This window comes from Melanerpes formicivorus, unplaced genomic scaffold (genome assembly GCF_026170545.1).
Source record: "Melanerpes formicivorus ecotype bairdi unplaced genomic scaffold, bMelFor1.0.p_v2 SCAF_10, whole genome shotgun sequence".
Lineage (NCBI taxonomy): Eukaryota > Metazoa > Chordata > Aves > Piciformes > Picidae > Melanerpes > Melanerpes formicivorus.
Window position 1 is genome coordinate 20,894,064 of NW_027142362.1, and position 23,493 is coordinate 20,917,556.

Below are 23,493 nucleotides of genomic sequence, written 5' to 3' on the forward strand. Positions count from 1 at the left end.
TTGATCTCAGAGGTCTAACAGGCCAGCCTCTGCCCTAACACCACCCTATGGACCAGACACTGGCACCAAGAGCCACATCCACTCTTGCCTCAAACACCTCTAGGGATGGCGACTCTGCCACCTCCCTGGGCAGTCCCTCCCAGGGTCTGATTCCCCTTTCCCTGAGGAAGTGCTTCCTAACCTCCACCCTAACCCTCCCCTGGCACAGCTCCATGCACCCTCCTCTTCTCACAAGCTGCCTGACACCCCCATACCCCTGACCACAACTCCCTGAGAGACCTGTAGACAGTGATAAGAGCTCCCCCTGAGTCTCCTCTTCTGCAGGCTGAACACCCCTCAGCTCCCTCAGCCTCTTCCCTCTAGTCCCATTCTCAGTCTGGTTGCTCTCTCCTGGACTTGCTCCACACCTCAAGACCTCTCTTGCGGTGAGGGGCCCAAAGCTGCACCCAGTGCTCAAGGTGAGGCCTCACCAGTGCTGAGCACAGGGAAGAGTTTCCTCCCTGTTCCTGCTGGTGCCACACTGGTCCTGATATCAGCCAAGATGCCCTTGGCTTTCCATGCCCTGTGGGCACACAGCTAGCTCATGGTCAGCTGCTGTCACCCACCACTGCCAGGTCCTTCAGGGGTTAAACTAATGCAAGGTGAGAACTCAAGGATGTAACAGCATGGCTGGGTGCTTGGGTGGGATTTGTATCCATGGCTTATCAAAAGAGCTCACCTCTCACTTTCTGAAACAGCTGAAGAGAAGCAGCTGAGATGCCCAAATCTAGCAGGACAGAGACAGGGGATGCCACAGGTATCATCACAGAACTGTCACGACTGGAGGGGACCCCAAGGATCAACCCCCCCTGCCATGGGCAGGGACACCTCACACACAGCAGGTTGCTCACAGCCCCATCCAGCCTGGCCTTCAAAACCTCCAGGGAAGAGGCTTCCACCACCTCCCTGGGCAACCTGTGCCAGGCTCTCACCACCCTCATGGGCAACGACTTCTTCCTCACATCCAATCTCAATCTCCCTATTTCTAGTGCTGCTTCCTCCCTCCCTGACACCCCAGAGCAGAGGGGCAGGATCCTCTCCCTCCACCTCTGCCACTGCCCATTGCTGGCTCCCTGTCCCAAGCCTAATTCCTGCCCCCCTCAGAGCTCTCCCAGACCCCCATCCCTCCCTCACACCCTCCAACGTCCCTCCCCACCTTTCCTGTAGCTCCTGGAAGGCCACCAGAAGCTCTCCTGGGAGCCTTCTCCTCTCCAGCCTGCACAACCCCAACTCTCTCAGGCTGTCTCCAGAGCAGAGCAGCTCCAGCCCTCTGCTCCTCCTCGGGGCCCTGCTCTGGACACCTTCCAGCCCCTCCAGAGCCTTCCTGGCACAGAGGCTCCAGAAGTGGCCCCAGAGCTCCAGCTGTGGTCTCAGCAGAGTGGAGCAGGGGCAGAATCCCCTCCCTGGCCCTGCTGGCTCTGCTTCGTCCCTGATGGAGTTCCCAAGGAGTGGAGCCAGTCCCCAGGGAGCTGTCCTGTGCCAGGCAGCGCAGCCGGGGCGCTGAGGGCACAGCTGGGGCACTGAGGGCACCACGATCCCCTCAGCTGGGGACCAGCACTGCCTCCTCCGCCCCCCGTCCGCGCTGCTGCAGCCTCGCCCGGCGGCAGCCGGGGGGGGACACCCCCTACCCCTCCCCGCTCAGCCCCCTGCGGCCGAGCCTGCCCGGAGGGGAGGGCGGGCGACCTCCCCCTGCCCGGCGCGATGGTCCCGCCCGGCGCGCGCCGTTTCCATGGCGGCGAGAGAGACGCCTGCCGGCGGAGGCAAACGGCGGCGCTGATTGGCTCGGCCCGACGGGGGGCGGGCACGGGCAGAGTCCAATCCGACGCACTCCCGCCCCGGCGGGTGCAGGAGGCGGCGGCGGTTTCCGGCGCGGCGGCGGCGGGGCGGAAGCGGCGGCGCGGACATGGCGTCGGGCGGCGCCTGCGGCTCCCGCTCCCCTTCTCCCGCCCAGCGCCTCCCCCCTCCCTTCCCCGAGCCCCACGGCGCTGACAGCGACGCGCCGGGAGAGGCCGACAGCGACTCGGAAGGCGAGGACATCTTCACCGGCACCGTGAGTCGGGGCGGGGGGGGGGCAGCGTCCCGGGGCCAGAGCCTGCCCGGGGCGGCTGTGAGGGGGAACGGTGGCGCCAAGCCAGTTGGCACTTGGAGACAGGCCTTTCTTCGAGGGGCGCCCCGGTGGCCGCACGCAGCGCGTTGGCGTCCTCCGGGTTTAGTTAAAAACTCCAGCCCTGTAGGAAATGAGCAGCAGGGGAGCGGTGGCTCTGGGCTCGCCTTCCTGCCGGAGCCCGGCTTCCCTTCCCTCGGGCACCCTGGGTGGCTGTGGAAAGGCAGTGCTGTGGGGTCAGGGGGGTGCCCGGCGATCAAGGAGCAGCCTCCCGGGGTCCCTTAGCTGGGGGACCGTGCGGTGGCTGCAGACAGGTCACCCTCTTTTCCCTGGGGTTGTAGCCTGTCAGTCCTTGCAGCACCCAAGCGTCTCAAAGAAGCCCCGCAGTGTAAGGTCATAGAATGAGGCTGCTTTGGCTTGCAAGGTTTCAACCCCCTGCTGTGGGCAGGGCCAGCAGGTTGCTCAAGGTCCTCTTTGACCTGGCCTTGAAGATGTCCCCATGTCCCCCAGGCGGTTTCCTGCTGCTCCATCCCCCTCCCCAGCTCAGGGCTAGGGCCACCTTGCTGGGTTGGAAGGTGGTGGTGGTGGTCACAGCTCAGCATCTTTGTGCAGCTTGTCAGCCTTCACAGGGAGCAGCCTCCTCTTCCTTCACCCCTGCAGCAGCCCTTGTCCCTTGGCTGTCCAGGAGGCTCTGCTGCAGCTGCTGTCTGCTGCTGGGGGCTGACTCCCAGTGCAGCGAGGCTGAGCTGACAGGAGGCAGCAGTGTCCCCAGCTCGTGGTGAGGAACTCACCAACACTTGGACTCGATGATCTTTGGGGTCTCTTCCAACCTTGGTGATACTGTGGTACTTGCTGGTAGAGCTCCTGGCCTGGTGGCCTTGAGCTGTGCTCACTCAGCAGCAGGCAGCCTTCTGCTGGTGGCTTAGCAGCATGAAACGAGGTGGGGAGGGTTGAACTGGATGATCCCTGGAGGTCCTTGCCACCCCCTACCACTCTGTGCTTCTCTGTGTGGGGAGGTGTGGGAGGACTCTGCTCTGTGGGAGCTTGCAGGGGGGAGACTCTCATGCTGCTGTGGGCAGAGCTGCAGGGGTGTGCCTTTGGAAGTAACCCATGGAAGTGCAACCCTGACTTGGCAGGAGGAAGCTGCAGGTACCTCTGGCAACCGAGGTGATGCTCCTGAGCTTCTGGGCCCTCTCTTTGTTGGAAAACCAGAGGCTGTAGCAGGTAGCTGATGGTGGAGGCAGCCTGCCAAAGCTGCCTTGGGCTTCCCTGCAAGCAAAGCATCCCTGCACAGCAACCAGAGTCTGTTCAGCTTATCAGGTGCTTACTGTTGGGGGTGCAACTTCTCATGACCAAGAGCTGGCTCATCTGTGGGACCTGCTGGCTTTGCTTGCCTCTGCCCTTGAGCCTTAGCAAAACATTCTGTGGAGCAGGGGAGTCAGGCTGCTGAGGCACACAGCGTCCAGGTGGCCTCACAGCCAGCAGAGAGGTGTTTGGGCCAGACATAGCCATAGCAGGGCTGGGCCTCATCTGCCTGGTGACCACAGTCCTCTTCAGGGCCCCCTCTTCTGATGTGAGGGCTGCTTGCCCCCAGTAAGCAGTCTGGGGGGTTCTGGGGAGCTTCTGCCTGGGTGCATGGTGGTTGGGGTGTGCTGAATCAGGCTCCTGAGACACTGAGTGCTGATCTAAAAGAGGCTGCTGCTCTTCTCTGGCAGCAGATGGAGAAGTAGGAACAGGGTGTGGTCCTCTCAGAGTCTTAGGAACTAAATTTCTGGCGAGCTGAGGTCCCAGTAGGACAGCAAGGGGAGTGATCAGGGTGGCTGCAGAGCTCCCCTTGCCTCCTCCACCTGGAGCTGGGAGGTTTTTACAAGCTTGGAGAGCTGCAGAAGCAGAGAATCTGAGAAAGAACCTGCCACAAGTATCCCTACACAGGTCACCCTTGGGACCAGCCCTCTTGGCTGGCTAGAAGGAGGTCCCTGGGGCAGTAGCATTCTCCATGGCTTGGGGGCAGGTCTGAAGGACCCTGGGCTGGGTGTGATGTTCCTGGACCTCCCTGCTGCCTGCTCTCCATCACTGGCTCCTGCCTGTGACTGGTGTGATCCAAGCTGGCAGTGGTCCCAGCTTTCTTCTCCAGCACAGGTGTGGGGACCCTGCCTTAAAGGGTTTATGTCCCCCAGGACTGGAGCCCCTCTCACTGGGGAGCTGCCTGAGCACCGCTGCAGAGCCGACGATGCTCCCGCGCTGCGGAAGGTGCCAAGGAGCCTGGTGGCTCAGGTGGCTGCTCATAGTGCTCCACTCCCTGACCAGCAGAGACCTCTTCAGTTCCCTGCCAAGACCTTAAAGAATGGCCCTTGTTGTCCCATCCCTGCCTGGAGTAACCTGTGCTTGCCTGTCCCCCTGCCAGGGGAGGGACTCCTCGTGGTGCTGGTGGCCTCCGTGCTTGGCCTGCAGCATCAGTCCAGGAGCAGCTCTGCTGTTCTGCCCTGCTTGCTGTGCAAGCTCTTGGTTGAGCTATCACCTAGTCCCCAGGCCTGCCCCCAGCAGCTGGGACAGTCCCAGCCAGCCAAGCTGCGTGCCCAAGAGGCTGCTTGCCTGTGTCACAAGTGCTGGCCCTGGCTGAGCTGAGCCTGGGGAGCCTCGGGTGGCTAAGTGAGGAGCAAGACTTGGCCAGCATCACACTGAAACACCCAGAGTGGTGCCTGGCTGTAGGCCAGCAGTCACAGCTTTGGCCCTGCTTCAAGGGGTGTCAGAGGAGAGGTCAGCACAGCTCCATTCAGCCAGCTGCCAGCAGCTCCTCTGGCCCCACATTAAAGCACAGCCCAGCTGCCTTCATACAGGCCTAGCTTTCTTGTAGCCCCCTTCAGACACTGGAAGGCTACAATGGGTCAGAGCAATCCCAGGCACCAGTATAGGCTGGGCAGGGACTGAGAGCAGCCCTGGAGAAAAGGCCTTGGGGGTGCTGGGGGAAGAGAAGCTCCACAGGAGCCAGCAGGGAGCACTTGCAGCCCAGAGAGCCAAGCAGAGCCTGGGCTGCAGGCAGAGAAGTGTGGCCAGCAGGGCCAGGGAGGGGATTCTGCCCCTCTGCTCCACTCTGCTGAGACCACAGCTGGAGCTCTGGGGCCACTTCTGGAGCCTCTGTGGCAGGAAGGCTCTGGAGGGGCTGGAAGGTGTCCAGAGAAGGGCCTCGAGGAGGAGCAGAGGGCTGGAGCTGCTCTGCTCTGGAGACAGCCTGAGAGAGTTGGGGTTGTGCAGGCTGGAGAGGAGAAGGCTCCCAGGAGAGCTTCTGGTGGCCTTGCAGGAGCTGCAGGGGGCTGCAGGAAAGCTGGGGAGGGACTTTGGAGGGTGTGAGGGAGGGATAGGGGTGTGGGAGACCTCTGAGGGGGGCAGGAATCAGGCTTGGGGCAGGGAGCCAGCAATGGGCACTGGCAGCTGAGCTGCCCTTGGCCTTCTGGGCTGCCAGTGCCCATTGCCAGAGGTGGAGGGAGAGGATCCTGCCCCTCTGCTCTGGGGTGTCAGGGAGGGATAGGACTGGGGGGGATGGAGCAGCACTAGAAGTGAGGAGATTGAGATTGGATGTGAGGAAGAAGTTGTTGCCCAGGAGGGTGGTGAGAGCCTGGCACAGGCTGCCCAGGGAGGTGGTGGAAGCCTCCTGCCTGGAGGTGTTTGCAGCCAGGCTGGCTGTGGCTGTGAGCAACCTGCTGTGGTGTGAGGTGTCCCTGTCCATGGCAGGGGCTTGGAGCTGGCTGGGGTCCCTTCCAGCCCTGCCAGCTCTGTGATCACTGCCTGGGACTGGTGTGGCCCAGTGTGGTTTGGATGGTGTGCCCAGGAGCCCTCACCAGCCTGCTGCTCCTGGCAGCTGTGCTGTCACACTTGGCTCGTGGGCTGGTGTGGCCCAGTGACCTGCAGCTGCTGCTCCTTGGCTGCAGGGCAGGGGCAGAACTGGCTCTGGAGCTGTGTGACACTTGGTGTCCTCTGCAGCCCTGGCACAGCCTTGCTGGCAGAGGTCCCCACGCTCAGGGTGGGTGGAAGGTGCTCAGGTGGTGATGGCCTCTGCCCACTCTGCTCACAAGGGGACTGTGGCAGTGGTTTGAAATGGAGCTCCTTGGTCTCCAGAGTCCATTCATAGACTCACAGAGTGGCTTTGGTTGGAAGAGGCCTTGAAGCTCATTGATTGCAAGCATTAAGCCAGCACTGCCAGCTCACCCCCAGACCATGGCCCCCAGCACCACCTCTGTGTGGCTCTGGAGCCTCTCCAGGGATGGGGACTCCACCACTGCCCTGGGGCAGCCTTTTGGGGAAGAAATTGTTCCTCATGGTCAATGTCAACCTCCCCTTGAGGCCCTTTCCTCTTGATCTATCACTTCTTACCTGGGAGCAGAGCCCAAGCCCAGCTGCCTGCAGCCTCCTCTCAGGGAGCTGCAGAGAGCAATGAGGTCTCCCTCAGCCTCTTCTGCTCCACACCAACCCCCCCAGCTCCCTCAGCTGCTCCTCCCCAGCCCTCTTCTCCAGCCCCTTCCCCAGCTCTGCTGCCCTTCTCTGGCCCTGCTCCAGCCTCTCAGTGTCCTGCTGGCAGTGAGGACCAGAACTGAACCCAGGGCTCAAGCTGTGGCCTCCCCAGTGCTGAGTACCGGGGGACAATCCTTGCCCTGGCCCTGCTGGCTGCAGCACACCTGTTCCTCATTGCCAATGACCTCATCCTGCTGTGCTTTTGCCTCTTGCAGAGCAAGGCCTCAGCAGCCCAGAGGGAGTCCCTGGTGCCTGTGGGCAGCGGCTCCCAGGAGAACGGAGTGGGTGCGGAGCCGGACGAGCAGGACTTGTTTGCAGGTCAGTCTGCGTCTGCTGGGGGTGGCTGCAGCTTGCTCAACTCTGCAGCCTGCAGGCAGCTGCTTGCCAGGCAGCCTGGGGATGTTTGTGGACTGTCCCAGGTCCTTATCTCAAGCTCTGGGGGTGTTTGGGGAAGCTGGGAGTAGCCTCCCCCAGGCTAATCCTCCCCTGGTGGGCTTAAGTGTGTGGAGCTGCAGAGGATTAAAGTGGAGTGTGCTTTAGTTCTGTGGCATTAAGCTCTAAGGTGGCTGAGTGTTTTCTCTGGGCTAAAGGACTTCTGTTCTCTGCCTCCTCCTCTCTCTGTGCAGGTGGAGGAGGCCTCTCTAGCAGAGGCTGTTCCCAGGGCACAGGAGGCAGCAGACCCTCAGCAGGGGGCCCAAGGAAGGGCAGACCCTTGCCTAGTCCTGGCACAGTCTGGGCAGGGGCATCTGGGACTCAGTTCTGGAGACAGCTGCTAACAGAGGGAAGTTTTTACTTCCTCTGGGTGGAGAGGTGTGCTGGGAAGGAGCCTGCCCTGCAGGCTGGCCTCTGCCCTGAGCTGGCCTTCAGCTCTGCACAGCTCCTTCTGCTCCAGCTCCTGAGAGCTTTGTTGGATTAGTGTCCTCCAGCAGCGCTGACCAAAGGCTTTGCCTGCAGTGGCCATGCATCGAGTCCTGCTCCTCCCACTGCTCACAGCTGTCCTCCCTAGGGGTTGTCATCCCTACATCCCATGAACCTCTCAGACAAATGCTGCAATGACCTTCCCAGAAACCCAAAGCAGAGGCTGACCCTTGCAAACTTCTCTTGACAGATGCCACTGTAGAGCTGTCTCTGGACAGCACACAGAACAACCAGAAGAAGGAACTGGCCAAAGCATCCAATCCTGGCCCCTCTTTAGAAGTACCTGCAAGCTCCTCTTCTAAAAACCCTCCACAGAGCTATGAGGAGGTGAGAATTGCTCTGAGCTTTCCAGCTTCTAGGGAGAAAAGCAACAACAGCCACAAGCTGGAGTCCAGGAGGCTCCATCTGAACGTGAGGGTGCATGGAGCAGGCTGCCCAGGGAGGCTGTGGAGTCTCCTTCTCTGAGAGCTTCCATCCCCACCTGGACATTGTGTTCATGGGCAGGCTGCTGTGGGTGCCCTGCTGGAGCAGTGGGGGTTTGGCCTGGGTGAGCTCCAGAGGTCCCTTCCACCCCCCACCATGCTGGGACTCTGTGAGCTTGCCCTGCAGGCTGCAGACTGTGATGGGCAGGAACCTGTTTAGTTTACAGCTTAAATGATGCAGTTAATGTAGTGGCCATGCTGGATGCCCTCTGCTTGTGGCCCAGGCCATCAGCCCAGGGCTGATCACTGGGCTGCAGCCAGAGAAGTGTGGCCAGCAGGGCCAGGGAGGGGATTCTCCCCATCTGCTCCACTCTGCTGAGACCACAGCTGGAGCTCTGGGGCCACTTCTGGAGCCTCTGTGGCAGGAAGGCTCTGGAGGGGCTGGAAGGTGTCCAGAGAAGGGCCCCGAGGAGGAGCAGAGGGCTGGAGCTGCTCTGCTCTGGAGACAGCCTGAGAGAGTTGGGGTTGTGCAGGCTGGAGAGGAGAAGGCTCCCAGGAGAGCTTCTGGTGGCCTTGCAGGAGCTGCAGGGGGCTGCAGGAAAGCTGGGGAGGGACTTTGGAGGGTGTCAGGGAGGGATAGGGGTGTGGGAGACCTCTGAGGGGGGCAGGAATCAGGCTTGGGACAGGGAGCCAGCAATGGGCAGTGGCAGAGGTGGAGGGAGAGGATCCTGCCCCTGTGCTCTGGGCTGTCAGGGAGGGATGAAGCAGCACTAGAAATAGGGAGATTCAGCTTGGCTGTGAGGAAGAAGTTGTTGCCCATGAGGGTGGTGAGAGCCTGGCACAGGCTGCCCAGGGAGGTGGTGGAAGCCTCCTGCCTGGAGGTGTTTGCAGCCAGGCTGGAGGTGGCTGTGAGCAACCTGCTGTGGTGTGAGGTGTCCCTGCCCATGGCAGGGGGTTGCAGCTGGCTGAGCCTTGGAGTCCCTTCCAGCCCTGCCAGCTCTGTGATGCTCCCTGGCCCTGCCTGGGGCTCTGCTGCTGGCCCTGCCTGGGGCTCTGCTGCTGGCCCTGCCTGGGGCTCTGCTGCTGGCCCTGCCTGGGGCTCTGCTGCTGGCCCTGCCTGGGGCTCTGCTGCTGGCCCTGCCTGGGGCTCTGCTGCTGGCCCTGCCTGGGGCTCTGCTGCTGGCCCTGCCTGGGGCTCTGCTGCTGGCCCTGCCTGGGGCTCTGCTGCTGGCCCTGCCTGGGGCTCTGCTGCAGGGCTCATGAAGGTTTGGGGTGTTTTGGAGCATGGCTTCCTGGTTTTAACTTGCTGTCCTTGTCTGCTTCCTCCAAACAGCTGGAAGAAGAGGAGCAGGAGGACAAATTTGACCTGACTGTAGGAGTGAGTGACCCAGAGAAAGTTGGTGAGTTCCTGTCCCACCCTGCTGCACAGTGAGGGGCACTTGGACAAGCCAAGCTTGCCAGTGGGACCAAAGCCAGCTGCCACCTCCAGGTGCCACAGCTCCAGCTTCTGAGCTGTGTCTTGATGACCTTGGAGGTCTCTTCCAACCTGGGCAGGTCTGTGATTCTCCAAGACTCCTTCCAACACCTGGGAGAAATGAAGCTGCACAAAGCAAAATGGCTCTGTTGTAAAACAGAGGAAGAGAGACAGAAGCAGGTTGTGGAAGGCAGGGACCTCGTGGCCAGACAGCCAGGAGTGGGTTTTGTGGGAGGGTGATGCTTGCAAGTAGCAGAGCTTGGTGTCTGGAGGAGCTGTGGTGACCAGCTTGGCCTGGCCTCTGGGCAGGAGCTGGCATGGGGGAAGCAAAGCTGCCTTAGCCTGAGTGTTGTTCCAGGTTGTGACACCACCCCCAGCAGCTCTGCTGGGCAGGGAGGCAGCTCTGGCTTCAGACTGAGAAGCAAGAGGCCTTTCCTCTGGTGAAAGTGGTGCTCAGAGGGATGTGGCCAAGTCCCTGGGGTGCAGAGAACCCAAAGTGAGCTCTGAGCACAGCCAGCAAAGCAGCTCACGAGTGGCAGCTTGTCCTTACCACCACAGCATGGCAGGGGCTGGGAGGGGCCTCCAGAGATCACCCAGTCCAAGCCCCTGCCAGAGCAGGGCACCCAGGAGCACCTCCAGAGGGGTCCTGAAGGGCTCCAGAGAAGGAGACTCCTCCACCTCTCTGGGCAGCCTGCTCCAGGCCTCCAGCAGCCTCACAGTCAAGAAGTTTCTCCTCCGGTTGAGGTGGAACTTCCTGGGTGCCAGTTTGTAGCTGGCACTTACTCTGTGCCTTGTGGCCTTGGAGCTGGGAGCTGCCCTGGCTGGCAAGCTGGAGGTGTGCCAGGGGCAGCATCAAACCTCTGCAGGTGGCCTCCAACTGCCCCACAGGTGAGGAAGGGGACTTGTGTCAGCTGGGGAGCTCTGGCTGCGATGGTTGGGAGCCCAGGGGGCTGTGGGGGCTGCTCCCTGAATGGGCTGCTTCAGCTGCTGCACAGCCAGGGGATTGTTGGGCTGCCAGCAGAGGCCTGGAGCCAGCCCAAGCCCCAGGGCCCCACAGGCTCCGATTGTCGGCGCCGGAAGGAAGGGCAGAGCTGGGCAGCAGGGCTGGGGAAGTGCCTCCTGGGCAGCAGGCCAGGCTCAGGCAGGGAGCTGCTGCCTGCCCTTCTGCAGGAGCATTCAGGGCTCTCTCAGGCCACAAAGCAGAGCTACACCAAGGCAAGAGAAAGGCCAGGAGGTCACAGGAGCCTTGTGCTCTGCCTTTGGGTGATGGTGGGAAGGGGGCAGCCCCCACAGCCCCCTGGGCTCCCAACCATCACAGCCAGAGCTCCCCAGCTGATACAACTCCCCTCCTTCACCTCTGGGGCAGAGGGAGGCCACCTGCAGAGGTTTGATGCTGCCCCTGGCACACCTCCAGCTTGCCATCCAGGGCAGCTCCCAGCTCCAAGGCCACAAGGCACAGAGTAAGTGCCAGCTACAAACTGGCACCCAGGAAGTTCCACCTCAACAGGAGGAGAAACTTCTTGACTGTGAGGCTGCTGGAGGCCTGGAGCAGGCTGGGTTCTATGGTCCTGCTCTGGCAGAGGGGATTGGACTCAGTGATCTCCAGAGGTCCCTTAGAAGCCCTAACATTCTGGGATCTGTGATGCTGTGGCTGAGCTCAGAAGCAAAGGATGGTAGGGGTTGGAAGGGACCTGCAGACACCGAGTCCAACCCCTGCCAGAGCAGGGCACCCAGGGCAGGTCACACAGGAATACAGCCAGGTGGGGTTGGGAGGCAGCTCTGGCTTCAGACTGAGAAGCAAGAGGCCTTTCCTCTGGTGAAAGTGGTGCTCAGAGGGATGTGGCCAAGTCCCTGGGGTGCAGAGAACCCAAAGTGAGCTCTGAGCACAGCCAGCAAAGCAGCTCACGAGTGGCAGCTTGTCCTTACCACCACAGCATGGCAGGGGCTGGGAGGGGCCTCCAGATATCACCCAGTCCAAGCCCCTGCCAGAGCAGGGCACCCAGGGGCACCTCCAGAGGGGTCCTGAAGGGCTCCAGAGAAGGAGACTCCTCCACCTCTCTGGGCAGCCTGCTCCAGGCCTCCAGCAGCCTCACAGCAGTTTCTCCTCGTATTGAAGCAGAACCTCCTGGGTTCCATCTTACCTCCATTGTTCCTGAGCACCCCCACAAAGAGCCTGGCACCTTCATCTTGCCCCCAGCCCTCAGTTTCCAATAGGCACTGATCAGCTGCCCTGTGAGGCCTCTCCAGAGGCACTGACCCTTGCTCCTGTTCTCCCCAGGGGACGGCATGAACGCCTACGTCGCCTACAAAGTGTCCACTCAGGTAAGTCTGACCTGCAGCTCCCTCCCTGCCTGCCTGCCTGCTGCAGGGCAGCCTGGCTGCCTGCTCCTGGCCAAGCCACCAGTGACCTACATAGGAGGTGTGGCTGCATGCATTCAGGGGGGTTATAATCCAGCCTGCAGATCAAGGGATGAGCCTGGCTGAGAGAGGAGGTTGGAAGCGACCGGAGGGCATCTGGGTTCCTTCAGCCAGTCCTGGCTGCTGCTCAGTGCTGGAGTGAGCTGCAGGAATGGCCTCCCTCAGGGAGAGCCCCCAGTGCTGGGGCTGTTGCTGGGAGTTCTGTGCCTCAGATGAAGCTGACCTGAGCTCAGCTGTCTCTGAAGAGTGGCTGCTGCGGCTGGTTTGGGGGCAGGACCTGCTCTGCTGAGCCTGCTGCAGCTGCTGCCCTGCTCGGTGCTTCGGGCTCCCAGCCCTGCAGGAAGCTGTTCCTAGCTGCTGTGGCCTTCAGGGGACTCCTTGGCCTCCCCTCCTGCTCTGCACAGACAGTGAAAAGCCACCAGTGGCCTCTGTAGTCTTAAGGTGCTGAAGTGACCCAAGGGCAGCGCCCTTGCTGCGTGGAGCAGGGCCTGTGGGGCTAGGCGAGGGGCAGGGCTCAGCCTGCAGCTTGTGGCCATGCTGGCAGCTGCTCTGTCATCTGGTGGCATTAATGCTGCTGGGGCCAGGGAGAGCTGCTGGGAGAGGAATTGCTGGCAAGCCAGGCCAAAGCCTGCCCTGTTGGAACCTTGCAGAGTTCAAGCTGTCCTGCTTCACCCCAGAAGCCAGAGCAGACCTTGCTGAGCAGGCTGTGCTCACAGGGGCCAGGCTTCCCTGATGAATCTGAGCTGAGTCTCCTCTCCTCCCCCCAGACCACCATGCCAATGTTCAGGAGCAAGCAGTTCTCAGTCAAGAGGAGGTTCAGTGACTTCCTGGGGCTCTATGAGAAGCTGTCAGAGAAGCATGCCCAGAACGGCTTCATCGTCCCTCCACCGCCTGAGAAGAGCCTCATAGGTGAGTGGTGGAGCTGCAGAAGGCTGGGGCTGGTCCCTCTGCTGGCAGCTTTGTGCCTGAGGGGCAAGGCCTGCCTGCAGTCTCAGAGTGGGGAGAAGGAAAGCTGCAGAGCAGCTGTGGAAAATAATCCCCAGACAAAACTCTGGATCCATCCTTAGAGCCCTGGGCTGAGCCTGGGCTGAGCTTGCAGATGCCTCCACCTCTGCTTGCTAGGGAGTAAACCACTGTCCTGTGGGCTGCTGCTGAGTCACAGGGTCACAGCCCACAGGAGGTTAGGGCTTGGAAGGGACCTCTGGAGAGCTCCCAGTCCAAGCCCTGCCAGAGCAGGAGCAGAGAATCCAGCACAGGGCACACAGGAACACATCCAGACAGGGCTGGGAGACTCCACAACCTCTCTGGGCAGCCTGCTCCAGGCCTCTGGGACCCTCACAGGGCAGAAGTTCCTCCTCCTGCTGAGCTGGAACCTCCTGTGCTGCAGTTTCCATCCCCTGCTCCTTGGCCTATCCCAGGGCACAGTGAGCAGAGGCTGTCCCTGTCCCTTCCTTCCTGACCCCCAGCCCTCAGCTAGTGAGAGACATTGATCAGATCCCTCTCAGCCTTCTCCTCTCCACACTGCACAGCCCCAGGGCTCTCAGCCTCTCCTCACCAGCAGTGCTCCAGGCCCTGCAGCATCCTTGGAGCCCTCCCTTGGACTCTCTCCAGCAGCTCCCTGTCCCTCCTGAGCTGGGGAGCCCAGAGCTGGATGCAATATTCCAGGGGAGGTCTCAGCAGGGCAGAGCAGAGGGGGAGGAGAACCTCCCTGGCCCTGCTGGCCACACTCTGCTGAGTGCCCCCCAGGACCCCCTTGGCCTTCTGGGCCCCCAGGGCACATTGCTGTCCCATGCAGGCCTTGCTGCACACCAGCCATGGTGGGGGAATGAGTCCAGTCCTGTAACCTTCTCACCCTTGCCTGCCTTCAGCTCTGGGTGTCAGCTGCTTCCAGCTGTGGGCTGTGTGTAGATTTTAAAGCCCAGGTTGCTCTCACTGCTGTCAGGTTCCTCTGGCAGGTCAGGGCAGGTGTGGCTGTCAGGGCTGTGAGGCTGCATCTTGATCACTTGGCTTAGCAAGGTGTCACTGAAGCTCTGGCAGGTCAGCTCTGGCAGTCAGGTCTCACTGAAGCCCCCAGGGAGGCAAGACAGAGGAAGCAGCAGGGATGCTGCAGCTGACTGCTGTCAAGCTCCTCTCCTGTCACCCCCCAGCCTGCATCAAGTGCACCATTTGCAGCAGCTCACTGATTGTGTCTCCTTCCCTTGGTGTAGGAATGACCAAAGTGAAGGTTGGGAAGGAAGACTCCTCCTCTGCAGAGTTCCTGGAGAAGAGAAGAGCTGCTCTGGAGAGGTAGAGCCCCCCCCAGCCACCCCTCCTGCTGAGCCAGCCTCAGGCTGGCTGTGCTCTCCTCCCCTCCTGAGGAAGGCCTTCTCCTTCCAGGTGTGCAGCAGAGCTGGAAGCTGCTGGAGAGCTGCAACTGCAGGCAGTTGCTTTGGCTTTGTAAAGCCCTCCCCTGCTTCCAAAGCTGCTGCTGGTGCTTGGTCCAAGCGTGGCCGAGCTCCCCCGAGGAGGCAGGGGGAAAGCTGAGCCCCAGAGCTAGGGCTGGGAGCTGCTTTGTGAACAGGCAGCTCAACATCTCTAACTGCACCCTAACTGCACCAAGAGCCCCCAGTGTCCTTGGTTCAGCTGTGCTGGCTGCTGGGGGTGGCCCCAGGATGCTGCTCTGCTGCAGGCTCGGGCAGGGCAGGGCAGGTGTGGCTGCCAGGGCTGGGAGGCTGCATCTTGATGCCTTGCCTTGGCAAGCTGTGATCCAAGCTCTGGCAGTCAGGTCTCACTGGAGCCCCCAGGGAGGCAGGCCTGTTGGTGGGGCAATGAGAAGGGCTGGCTGGGCCTGGCCTGCAGCTGCCAAGGCAGAGGAAGCAGCAGGGATGCTGCCTGGGGCCGGGGTGACGCTCGCTGCCTTCCCCTCCACAGGTACCTGCGCAGAGTGGTCAGCCACCCCACCATGCTGCAGGACCCAGATGTCAGGGAGTTCCTTGAGAAGGAGGAGGTCAGTAGAGGGGCATCATGTAGCTGGGGGTAGCTTGCAAGTGCAGAAGGAAACGCTCCCCAGGCAGCTAAGGAGGCATAAAACACTTCCCAGCTTAGCCAGGAGCAGCAGAGCCCTGGCAGAGCCTGCACAGCACAAGGACCTTGGCACCCTCACAGGCTTCCTGTGCCTGACCCTTGCTTCTGCTCTCAGGGTTCAGTGGTAATGGCAAAAGAGGTGGTGGGTGGATGCTGGGTGCCCCCCAAAGCTGCTCCATCACTGCCCTCCTCAGCTGGGCAGGGGGTGGGGAGAATATGACCAAAGGCTCCTGGGCTGAGGTCAGGACAGGGGCAGCTCCTTCATAGCATCACAGAATCAACCAGCTTGGAAAAGACCTCAGAGATCATCAAGTCCAACCTACTACCTGTCACCTAACACCTCCTGACAACTAAACCATGGCTCCAAGTGCCACATCCAGGCCTTTTCTGAGCACCTCCAGGGATGGGGACTCCACCTCTCTGGGCAGCACATCCCAGTGGCCAGTTCCTCTTTCTGGGAAGAACTTTCTCCTCACCTCCAGCCTAAACCTCCCCTGGCACAGCTTGAGACTGTGTCCTCTTGTTCTGGTGTTGGCTGCCTGGGAGAAGAGACCAACCCCCACCTGGCTACAACCTCCCTTCAGGCAGCTGTGGAGAGCAATGAGGTCTCCCCTGAGCCTCCTCTTCTCCAGGCTAAGCAACCCCAGCTCCCTCAGCCTCTCCTCACAGGGCTGTGCTCCAGACCCCTCCCCAGCCTTGTTGCCCTTCTCTGGACACCTTCCAGCATCTCAGTGTCACCAGTTCCCATCCTGGGCCAAGGCAGCCTTGACTCAAACACAAACCTTGAGCCCTCTTCCCCCCAGCCCTCCCTTCTTGCTGGGAGTTTCACTCCTCAGTTCCACTCCTGATTCCTCCACCTCCTCCCCGAGGGAGCACAGGGAGTGGGGGCTGTGGTCAGTCCCTCACATGTTAGCTGTTATCTTCCCTGCTGCTTCCTCCTCACACTCTTCCTCTGCTCCAGCCTGGAGTCCTTCCCGTGGGAGCCAGTCCCCCCCCCAGCTTCCCTGACCTTGATGTCTGCAGGGTTGTTTCCCTCCTGCCCTCTCTGCTGGCTGCAGCTGCACAGGGTTGGGTTGGGTTGGGGTTTTTTGCCCCACTTCTCCTCACACTTTGATCCCAGAGGTGCTGCCTCCCTTGGCCAGCAGTGGGTGCCTCTGGGAGCCCAGTGCTTTAGGCTCTGTCTGACAGGAGGGAAGCTCCTAGCAGCCCCCCCTGCTGCTGCCCTGCTCTACCAAAACCTTTGCCACGGAAGCTCAACGCAGGGAACACTTCCTTCTGGGTGGGGGCTGGTCTGAGAGCAGCTGGTGCACATGGTGGTGGGACCCTGGGCAGGTAGTCTTTTGTTTTCTGGAGTCCAGGACAGGCTTGGATCCTGCACTGGGAGGTGACAAGGTCCTGCGCTGGCTGGGCTTGAGGCTCAGCTGCTGAGGGGGTGCTAGCTGTGCCCTGGCCAACGTGGCCATTGTGGTCCCTGCTCCTCCAGGCAGAGCAGGAGTGTGTCCAGCTCTGCACCTGGGGTGGAGAAGTCCTTCTGCTCTCAGGCTGAGCCCTGGGGAGACCTTGGCCTGAGTGTTGGCAGCGCTGCTGCTGTGCTGCAGGGCTCTGCTGCAGGAGCAGCCACCCTGGCAGCTTCTCACCTGGCTGCTGGGGAGCGAGTCCCTGCCCCACTGCTCTGCTCCAGCATCCCCCAGCCCTGCCCCCGGGGCCAGGCTGCTGGGGAGAGGTTCTGAAGCCCTTCTGGGGGTCTGTGTGACCTCTGGTGGCCTGGGCAGCCCCCAGGCTGAGGGATTGACCTCACTGCTGCTGCTCAAGCTGTGCAGGCTGAGTGCCCAGGGGCTGGAGCCAGGCTCTGCTGGGGGGTGCCCAAGGGGCAGTGCTGGAAGCTGAGGCAGAGGAAGTGCCATGGACACAGGAGGGGAAAAACTTCCCTGTGAGGGTGATGGAAAACTGGAGCAGGCTGCCCAGGGGGTTGTGGAGTCTCCTTCCCTGGAGATATTCAAACCCTGCCTGGCTGTGTTCCTGTGTGACCTGCTCTGGGTGACCCTGCTCTGGCAGGGGGTTGGACTGCATGAGCTCTGGGGGTCCCTCCCAGCCCCTCACATGCTGTGGCTGTGTGGTCCTGTGACCATTTGTGCAGCAGGGTGGTTCTTACAGACCTCCCTTGGCCAAGCAGCACAGGTGGATCCCACCTGCCTCAGGCTGGATGTGAGGAGGAAGTTCTTCCCCAGGAGAGTGGTGAAGCCCTGGAATGGGTTGTCCAGGGAGGTGGTTGAGGCCCCAGCCCTGGGGGTGTTTAAGCCCAGGCTTGAGGCTCTGGCCAGGCTGCTCTAGTGTGGGGTGTCCCTGCCCATGGCAGGGGGGTTGGAGCTAGATGATCCTTGTGCTCCCTTCCAACCCTGACTGATTCTATGATACTATGAGGTGTTCCAAGAGCTCTCCAGTGCTGCTCCTGGAGATGCTGCTGAGGCCTCAGAGGAACTCTGCCTGCGGTGGGAGCCACAAGGGGCAGCAGCTGCCCACCCCCCAGGGGCTGCTCACCCTGCTGCTGGCAAAGCAAACTCCTGCCTCTGTCCCCAGCTGCCCAGAGCAGTCAGCACCCAGACCCTGAGTGGAGCAGGACTCCTGAAGATGTTCAACAAAGCCACGGACGCCGTCAGCAAGATGACCATCAAGATGAACGAGTCTGACATAGTGAGTGTCAGCTCGCCCTCAGAGCTGCCTGCCTGCTCCCCCAGCTCTGGGGAGGCTGCCCCAGCCCTGCAGCCTCTGGCAGTCAGCTCTGCAACCCTGCCCTGTTTCAGTGGTTCGAGGAGAAGCTGCAGGAGGTGGAGTGCGAGGACCAGCGGCTGCGGAAGCTGCACGCGGTGGTGGAGACGCTGGTGAACCACAGGAGAGGTAACAGCTCTGCTGCCACTGCCCTCCAGGGCACCTGCCTGCAGGGCCAGCCAGCTGGGAAAGGCCTGGGGAGATCAGCAAGTCCAACCTATCACAGAATCACAGACTTCTCAGGGTTGGACCTCAAGGCTCAGCCAGGTCCACCCCCTGCCATGGGCAGGGACACCTCACACCACAGCAGGTTGCTCACAGCCACAGCCAGCCTGGCTGCAAACACCTCCAGGCAGGAGGCTTCCACCTCTTCCCTCTGGATCCTCTCCCTCCACCTCTGGCAATGGGCACTGGCAGCCCAGAAGGCCAAGGGCAGCTGAGCTGCCAGTGCCCATTGCTGGCTCCCTCTCCCAAGCCTGATTCCTGCCCCCCTCAGAGGTCTCCCAGACCCCTATTCCTCCCTGCCCCCCTCAAAAGTCCCTCCCCAGCTTTCCTGCAGCTCCTGGAAGGCCACCAGAAGCTCTCCTGGGAGCCTTCTCCTCTCCAGCCTGCACAACCCCAACTCTCTCAGGCTGTCTCCAGAGCAGAGCAGCTCCAGCCCTCTGCTCCTCCTCGGGGCCCTTCTCTGGACACCTTCCAGCCCCTCCAGAGCCTTCCTGGCACAGAGGCTCCAGAAGTGGCCCCAGAGCTGCAGCTGTGGTCTCAGCAGAGTGGAGCAGAGGGGCAGAATCCCCTCCCTGGCCCTGCTGGCCACACCTCCCTGGGCAACCTGTGCCAGGCTCTCACCACCCTCCCCATCTAATCTATCACCCAACAGCATCCAATCAACTCACCCATGGCACTGAGTGCCTCACCCAGGCTGGTTTTAAACACCTCCAGGGATGGGGACTCCACCACCTCCCTGGGCAGCACATCCCAGTGGCCAATCTCCTGCTGGGAAGAACTTCTTTCTCACCTCAAGCCTAAAACTCCCCTGGCACAGCTTGAGACTGTGTCCTCTTGTTCTGCTGCTGGGTGCCTGGGAGAAGAGACCAAGCCCCACCTGGCTAAAACCTCCCTTCAGGTAGTTGTAGACAGCAATAAGGTCTCCCCTGAGCCTCCTCTTCTCTTCTGACACAGCTTCACCCTGCTGTGCTGCCTGCCTGGGGGCCACCCCATGTCCCAGGAGGCAGTTCCAAGCAGACAGGACAGAGCTTCCTTGCTGCTGAGGGCTCTTGGGGCTTACCATCATGGGAAGTAAATGGAAGAGGAATCCCTTCCCTTCCTTCAGCTTGAAGTGCTGGTGCTGAGTGGGAGCAGTATCCTCCTGAGCAGAGCTGCTCTCATCACTAATGAGTTCTGAAGTGCTGGAGCAGATCTGGAGCCCTCAGCACAGGCAGGGACCTGGTGGAGCAGGGCCAGAGGAGCCCACAGCAGTGCTGGCAGGGCTGGAAGCCCTCTGCTGTGAGGCCAGGCTGAGAGGTGGGGTGGTTCAGCCTGGAGAGGAGAAGACTCCAGGAAGACCTTGTGGTGGCCTTTGAGTGCTTCAAGAAGTGATCAGAGAGCTGGGGACAGCCTTTGAGCAGGGCCTGTGGTGAGAGGACAAGGGAGGATGGTTTGAAGTGCAAGAGGGAGACTCAGAGTGGAGAGAAGGGAGAAATGTTTGACACTGAGGGTGCTGAGAGCCTGCCCCAGGCTGCCCAGAGAGCTGGGAGCTGCCCCCTGGCTGGCACCAGTGCAGGTCAGGTTGGTTGGGGCTGTGAGCAGCCTGCTCTGGTTGGGGCTGTCCCTGCTGGCTGCAGGGAGGGTTGGGGCTGGAGGAGTCCTGAAGGTCCCAAAGCAGCCCTGTGGTGCTGTGCTGAGCCCACAGTGTGCTCTGGCAGGGAGCTGGGAGGTTTGCCTTCCCCTCCTGCACGTTTCTCTGGGGACAGGAGCCAGCAATGGGCACTGGCAGCCCAGAAGGCCAAGGGCAGCTCAGCTGCCCTTGGCCTTCTGGGCTGCTAGTGCCCATTGCCAGAGCTGGAGAGGGAGCTTTGAGGGTCCCTTCCCAGCTTTCTTGTAGCCCCTTTCAGACCCAGGAAGGCCCCAAGAAGGTCTCCTTGCTTGGGGGTGTGTTGGACTGGATGACCTTTGGAGGCCCCTTCCCATCCAGAGCATTCTGTGACCTCTCTTCTCCTCTCTCCTCCAGAGCTGGCCCTGAACACAGCTCAGTTTGCCAAGAGCTTGGCCATGCTGGGCAGCTCAGAGGACAACACAGCCCTCTCCAGGGCCCTCTCCCAGCTGGCTGAGGTGGAGGAGAAGATTGAGCAGCTGTACCAGGAGCAGGCCAGCAATGATTTCTTCGTCCTGGCTGAGCTCCTGGGGGACTACATCAGGCTGCTCTCTGTGGTGAGGGTAAGAAGCCCATGGGAGGTGGTGCCAGAGGGGCAGGATCCTCTCCCTCCACCTCTGGCAATGGGCACTGGCAGCCCAGAAGGCCAAGGGCAGCTCAGCTGCCCTTGGCCTTCTGGGCTGCCAGTGCCCATTGCTGGCTCCCTGTCCCCAAGCCTGATTCCTGCCCCCTCAGAGGTCTCCCAGACCCCTATCCCTCCCTCACACCCTCCAAAGTCCCTCCCCAGCTTTCCTGCAGCCCCCTGCAGCTCCTGCAAGGCCACCAGAAGCTCTCCTGGGAGCCTTCTCCTCTCCAGCCTGCACAACCCCAACTCTCTCAGGCTGTCTCCAGAGCAGAGCAGCTCCAGCCCTCTGCTCCTCCTCGGGGCCCTTCTCTGGACACCTTCTAGATCCTCTCAGCCCCCTCCCTCCCAGAGCCCTCTCTCCCAGCCCCAGAGGCTCCAGGCCTGGCCCCAGAGCTGCAGGCCCTGCCCTCTCCTTCCCAGGGAGCCTTTGACCAGCGGATGAGGAGCTGGCAGCGCTGGCAGGACGCTCAGAGCATGCTGCAGAAGAAGAGGGAGGTGGAGGCCAGGCTGCTGTGGGCCAACAAACCTGACAAGCTGCAGCAGGCCAAGGAGGAGATCTCAGAGGTAGGCACTGAGCAGTGCCAGGGCCTCAGGCTCGCTGCTGGGCGGGGAGGAGGGCACCACTGCAGGGGCAGAGCTGCTGGGCTGCAGGCACAGCTCACCTGCCAAGCTTGCAGGCCCTGCAGGCAGCTGCAGGAGGGGCTGCTTGGGGTCCCATCTCTGGTGGCTCTAGCCCAGCAGAGTGCTGGCTATGGTCCTGTTCAACATCTTCATCAGTGACATTGATGAGGGGACAGACAGAGTCTGCTCAGCAGGTTTGCTGAGGATACCAAACTGGGAGGCTTGGCTGAGACAGCTGAAGGCTGTGAGGCTGAGAGCTGGGCAGAGAGGAACCCAAGGAGGTTCAGCAAGGATGAGAGCAGAGTGCTGCAGCTGGGCAGGAAGAATGAACTGCAGCAGCACAGGCTGGGAGGGGATCTGCTGGGGAGCAGCCCCAAGGAGAAGCACCCAGGAGTGCTGGGGGGCAGCAAGGCCTGCATGGGACAGCAATGTGCCCTGGGGGCCCAGAAGGCCAAGGGGGTCCTGGGGGGCACTCAGCAGAGTGTGGCCAGCAGGGCCAGGGAGGATCTTCTCCCCCTCTGCTCTGCCCTGCTGAGACCTCCCCTGGAATACTGCATCCAGCTCTGGGCTCCCCAGCTCAGGAGGGACAGGGAGCTGCTGGAGAGAGTCCAAGGGAGGCTCCAAGGATGCTGCAGGGCCTGGAGCACTGCTGGTGAGGAGAGGCTGAGAGCCCTGGGGCTGTGCAGTGTGGAGAGGAGAAGGCTGAGAGGGATCTGCTCAATGTCTCTCACTAGCTGAGGGCTGGGGGTCAGGAAGGAAGGGACAGGGACAGCCTCTGCTCACTGTGCCCTGGGATAGGCCAAGGAACAGGGGATGGAAACTGCAGCACAGGAGGTTCCAACTCAGCAGGAGGAGGAACTTCTGCCCTGTGAGGGTCCCAGAGGCCTGGAGCAGGCTGCCCAGAGAGGTTGTGGAGTCTCCCAGCCCTGTCTGGATGTGTTCCTGTGTGCCCTGTGCTGGATCCTCTGCTCCTGCTCTGGCAGGGCTCGGACTGGGAGCTCTCCCGAGGTCCCTTGCAGCCCCTAACCTCCTGTGAGGCGGTGGGGGCCCGGTGGGGGCAGGCCGAGGCGGTGGCCCTGCCCTGCAGCCTGCTGTGTGCCTGCAGTGGGAGTCTCGGGTGACGCAGTACGAGAGGGACTTCGAGCGGATCTCCGCCGTGCTGCGCAGGGAGGTGACTCGCTTCGAGGTACCTGCCCGGGGGCTCTCTACAGGCCTGACAGCCCCACCCCCATCTCCCCCTGCTCCCCCCCTCATCTTCCCTCCCACCCCCCTCCAGCCTCCCATCTCCCCTGCCCTTGCTGTTCCCTGGCCTGGGAACAGCACCCAAGACCTCCCCTTGGCTCCTGCCCCCACATCCCCACCCCTGTCCCTGCAGGGAGCTGTGGGTTGGGGTACACCTGAGGCCTCCTGCCTGGGGGGGAGGGGGCTGGGTGGGTGCCGTGGCCTGGGGCCCACTCCTGCCCCGCCCCTTGCAGAAGGAGAAGTCCAAGGACTTCAGGAACCATGTCACCAAGTACCTGGAGACACTGCTGACCTCCCAGCAGCAGGTGGGTAGCCCCAGCTCCTGGGCTGCTGTTTCCTCCAGGCTCAACACCCCCAGGCCCCTCAGCTGCTCCTCACCTCAGCTCCAGACCCTTCCCCAGCTCCAGTGCCCTTGGGGGGCGCTCAGCTCCTCCCCCGCCCAAAGCAGGATGAACAGCAGGGAGGCCACGGCCTCAGCATTGCTTTCCCTTTGCTGGCTTGGGGGGGAGGCTGTAACCTGAGGAAGGGGTCTGGGGGAGGGGGGTGGGACACGGTGGGAGGAAGGTGGGGGGAGGGGGACTGCAACCTGCGAGGAAGCTTCTGCCTCTCCCCAAATGCTTCTCGGACTGTTGTGGGCTTGGGTTGTGTTGGTGGAGTGCCCCTGGGTGCCCTCCCTCTCTGTGCCCCTGGGTGCCCCTGCCTTCTCATCCCCCCTGGGATCCTCACCCTAGGTGCACATACACGTGCCTCCCCCACCCCCGTCCCCCTGGGTGCCCCCCTCCCCCTCTTTCTCGTCCCCCTGGGTGCCCTCTCTTGGCCTCGTGGCTGCCCCTCCTGCCCTCCCGGGTGCCTCTGCTCTCCTGCTGGGTGTCCTTTCCGGTCCCAAGTGCCTGCTGTGCCCTGCTGAGTGCCCCCCGTGCCCCCGCAGCTGGTCAAGTACTGGGAAGCCTTCCTGCCCGAGGCCAAGGCCATCTCCTAGGCAGGGCCGAGCCGGCGCCGTGCGGACCCCGACTGCCCGGCCGGGCACCTCTGCCTCCTCCCGGCCCGGGCGAGGCCTCCTGGCAGCCTCTGGAGGGGCTGCTGGAGCCCTGCCCCTCCCCCCCGCCCCGAGGAGCAGCTTTGCAGCCACTTAACTCTTCTCCGCGGGTGTTTGTCCCGTAGCAGCATCTATTTTCTTACTGAGACACAGACTTGGAGCGGTTCCTGCCCCGGGCCCTGCGCTGGGGCTGCCCCGGCGCCTGGCTCCCGGGCTGGGGGCTCTCAGGGCTCTTACTGAACTCTCTGACTCCTGCAGTGCCATTAAACTTCTGGAATAAAAACTTCTATCAGGGCAAACAGGCTCTGGCTGGCTGGGGGCTGGGCACAAGGGGCAACGGCCCCCCGGGGGTGGCAGCGAAGCCGTCTGCAGCGCTGTGACCTTGGGCT

General features: G+C 61.9%; 1 protein-coding gene across 1 annotated transcript; it reads left to right on the forward strand.

Moving 5' to 3' along the window:
* Nucleotides 1-1,912: 1,912 nt before the first annotated feature.
* On the forward strand, nucleotides 1,913-23,403 carry SNX1 (sorting nexin 1). Its single transcript, XM_068144177.1, has 15 exons — nucleotides 1,913-2,089; nucleotides 6,865-6,967; nucleotides 7,758-7,894; nucleotides 9,323-9,389; nucleotides 11,742-11,785; nucleotides 12,649-12,790; nucleotides 14,089-14,167; nucleotides 14,792-14,867; nucleotides 17,522-17,635; nucleotides 17,746-17,839; nucleotides 19,938-20,143; nucleotides 20,626-20,769; nucleotides 21,932-22,012; nucleotides 22,302-22,373; nucleotides 22,997-23,403. Exons 1-15 carry the CDS (start codon nucleotides 1,943-1,945, stop codon nucleotides 23,045-23,047), a joined length of 1,557 nt encoding a protein of 518 aa, XP_068000278.1. The 5' UTR covers nucleotides 1,913-1,942; the 3' UTR covers nucleotides 23,048-23,403.
* The last annotated feature ends 90 nt before the right edge of the window (nucleotides 23,404-23,493 follow it).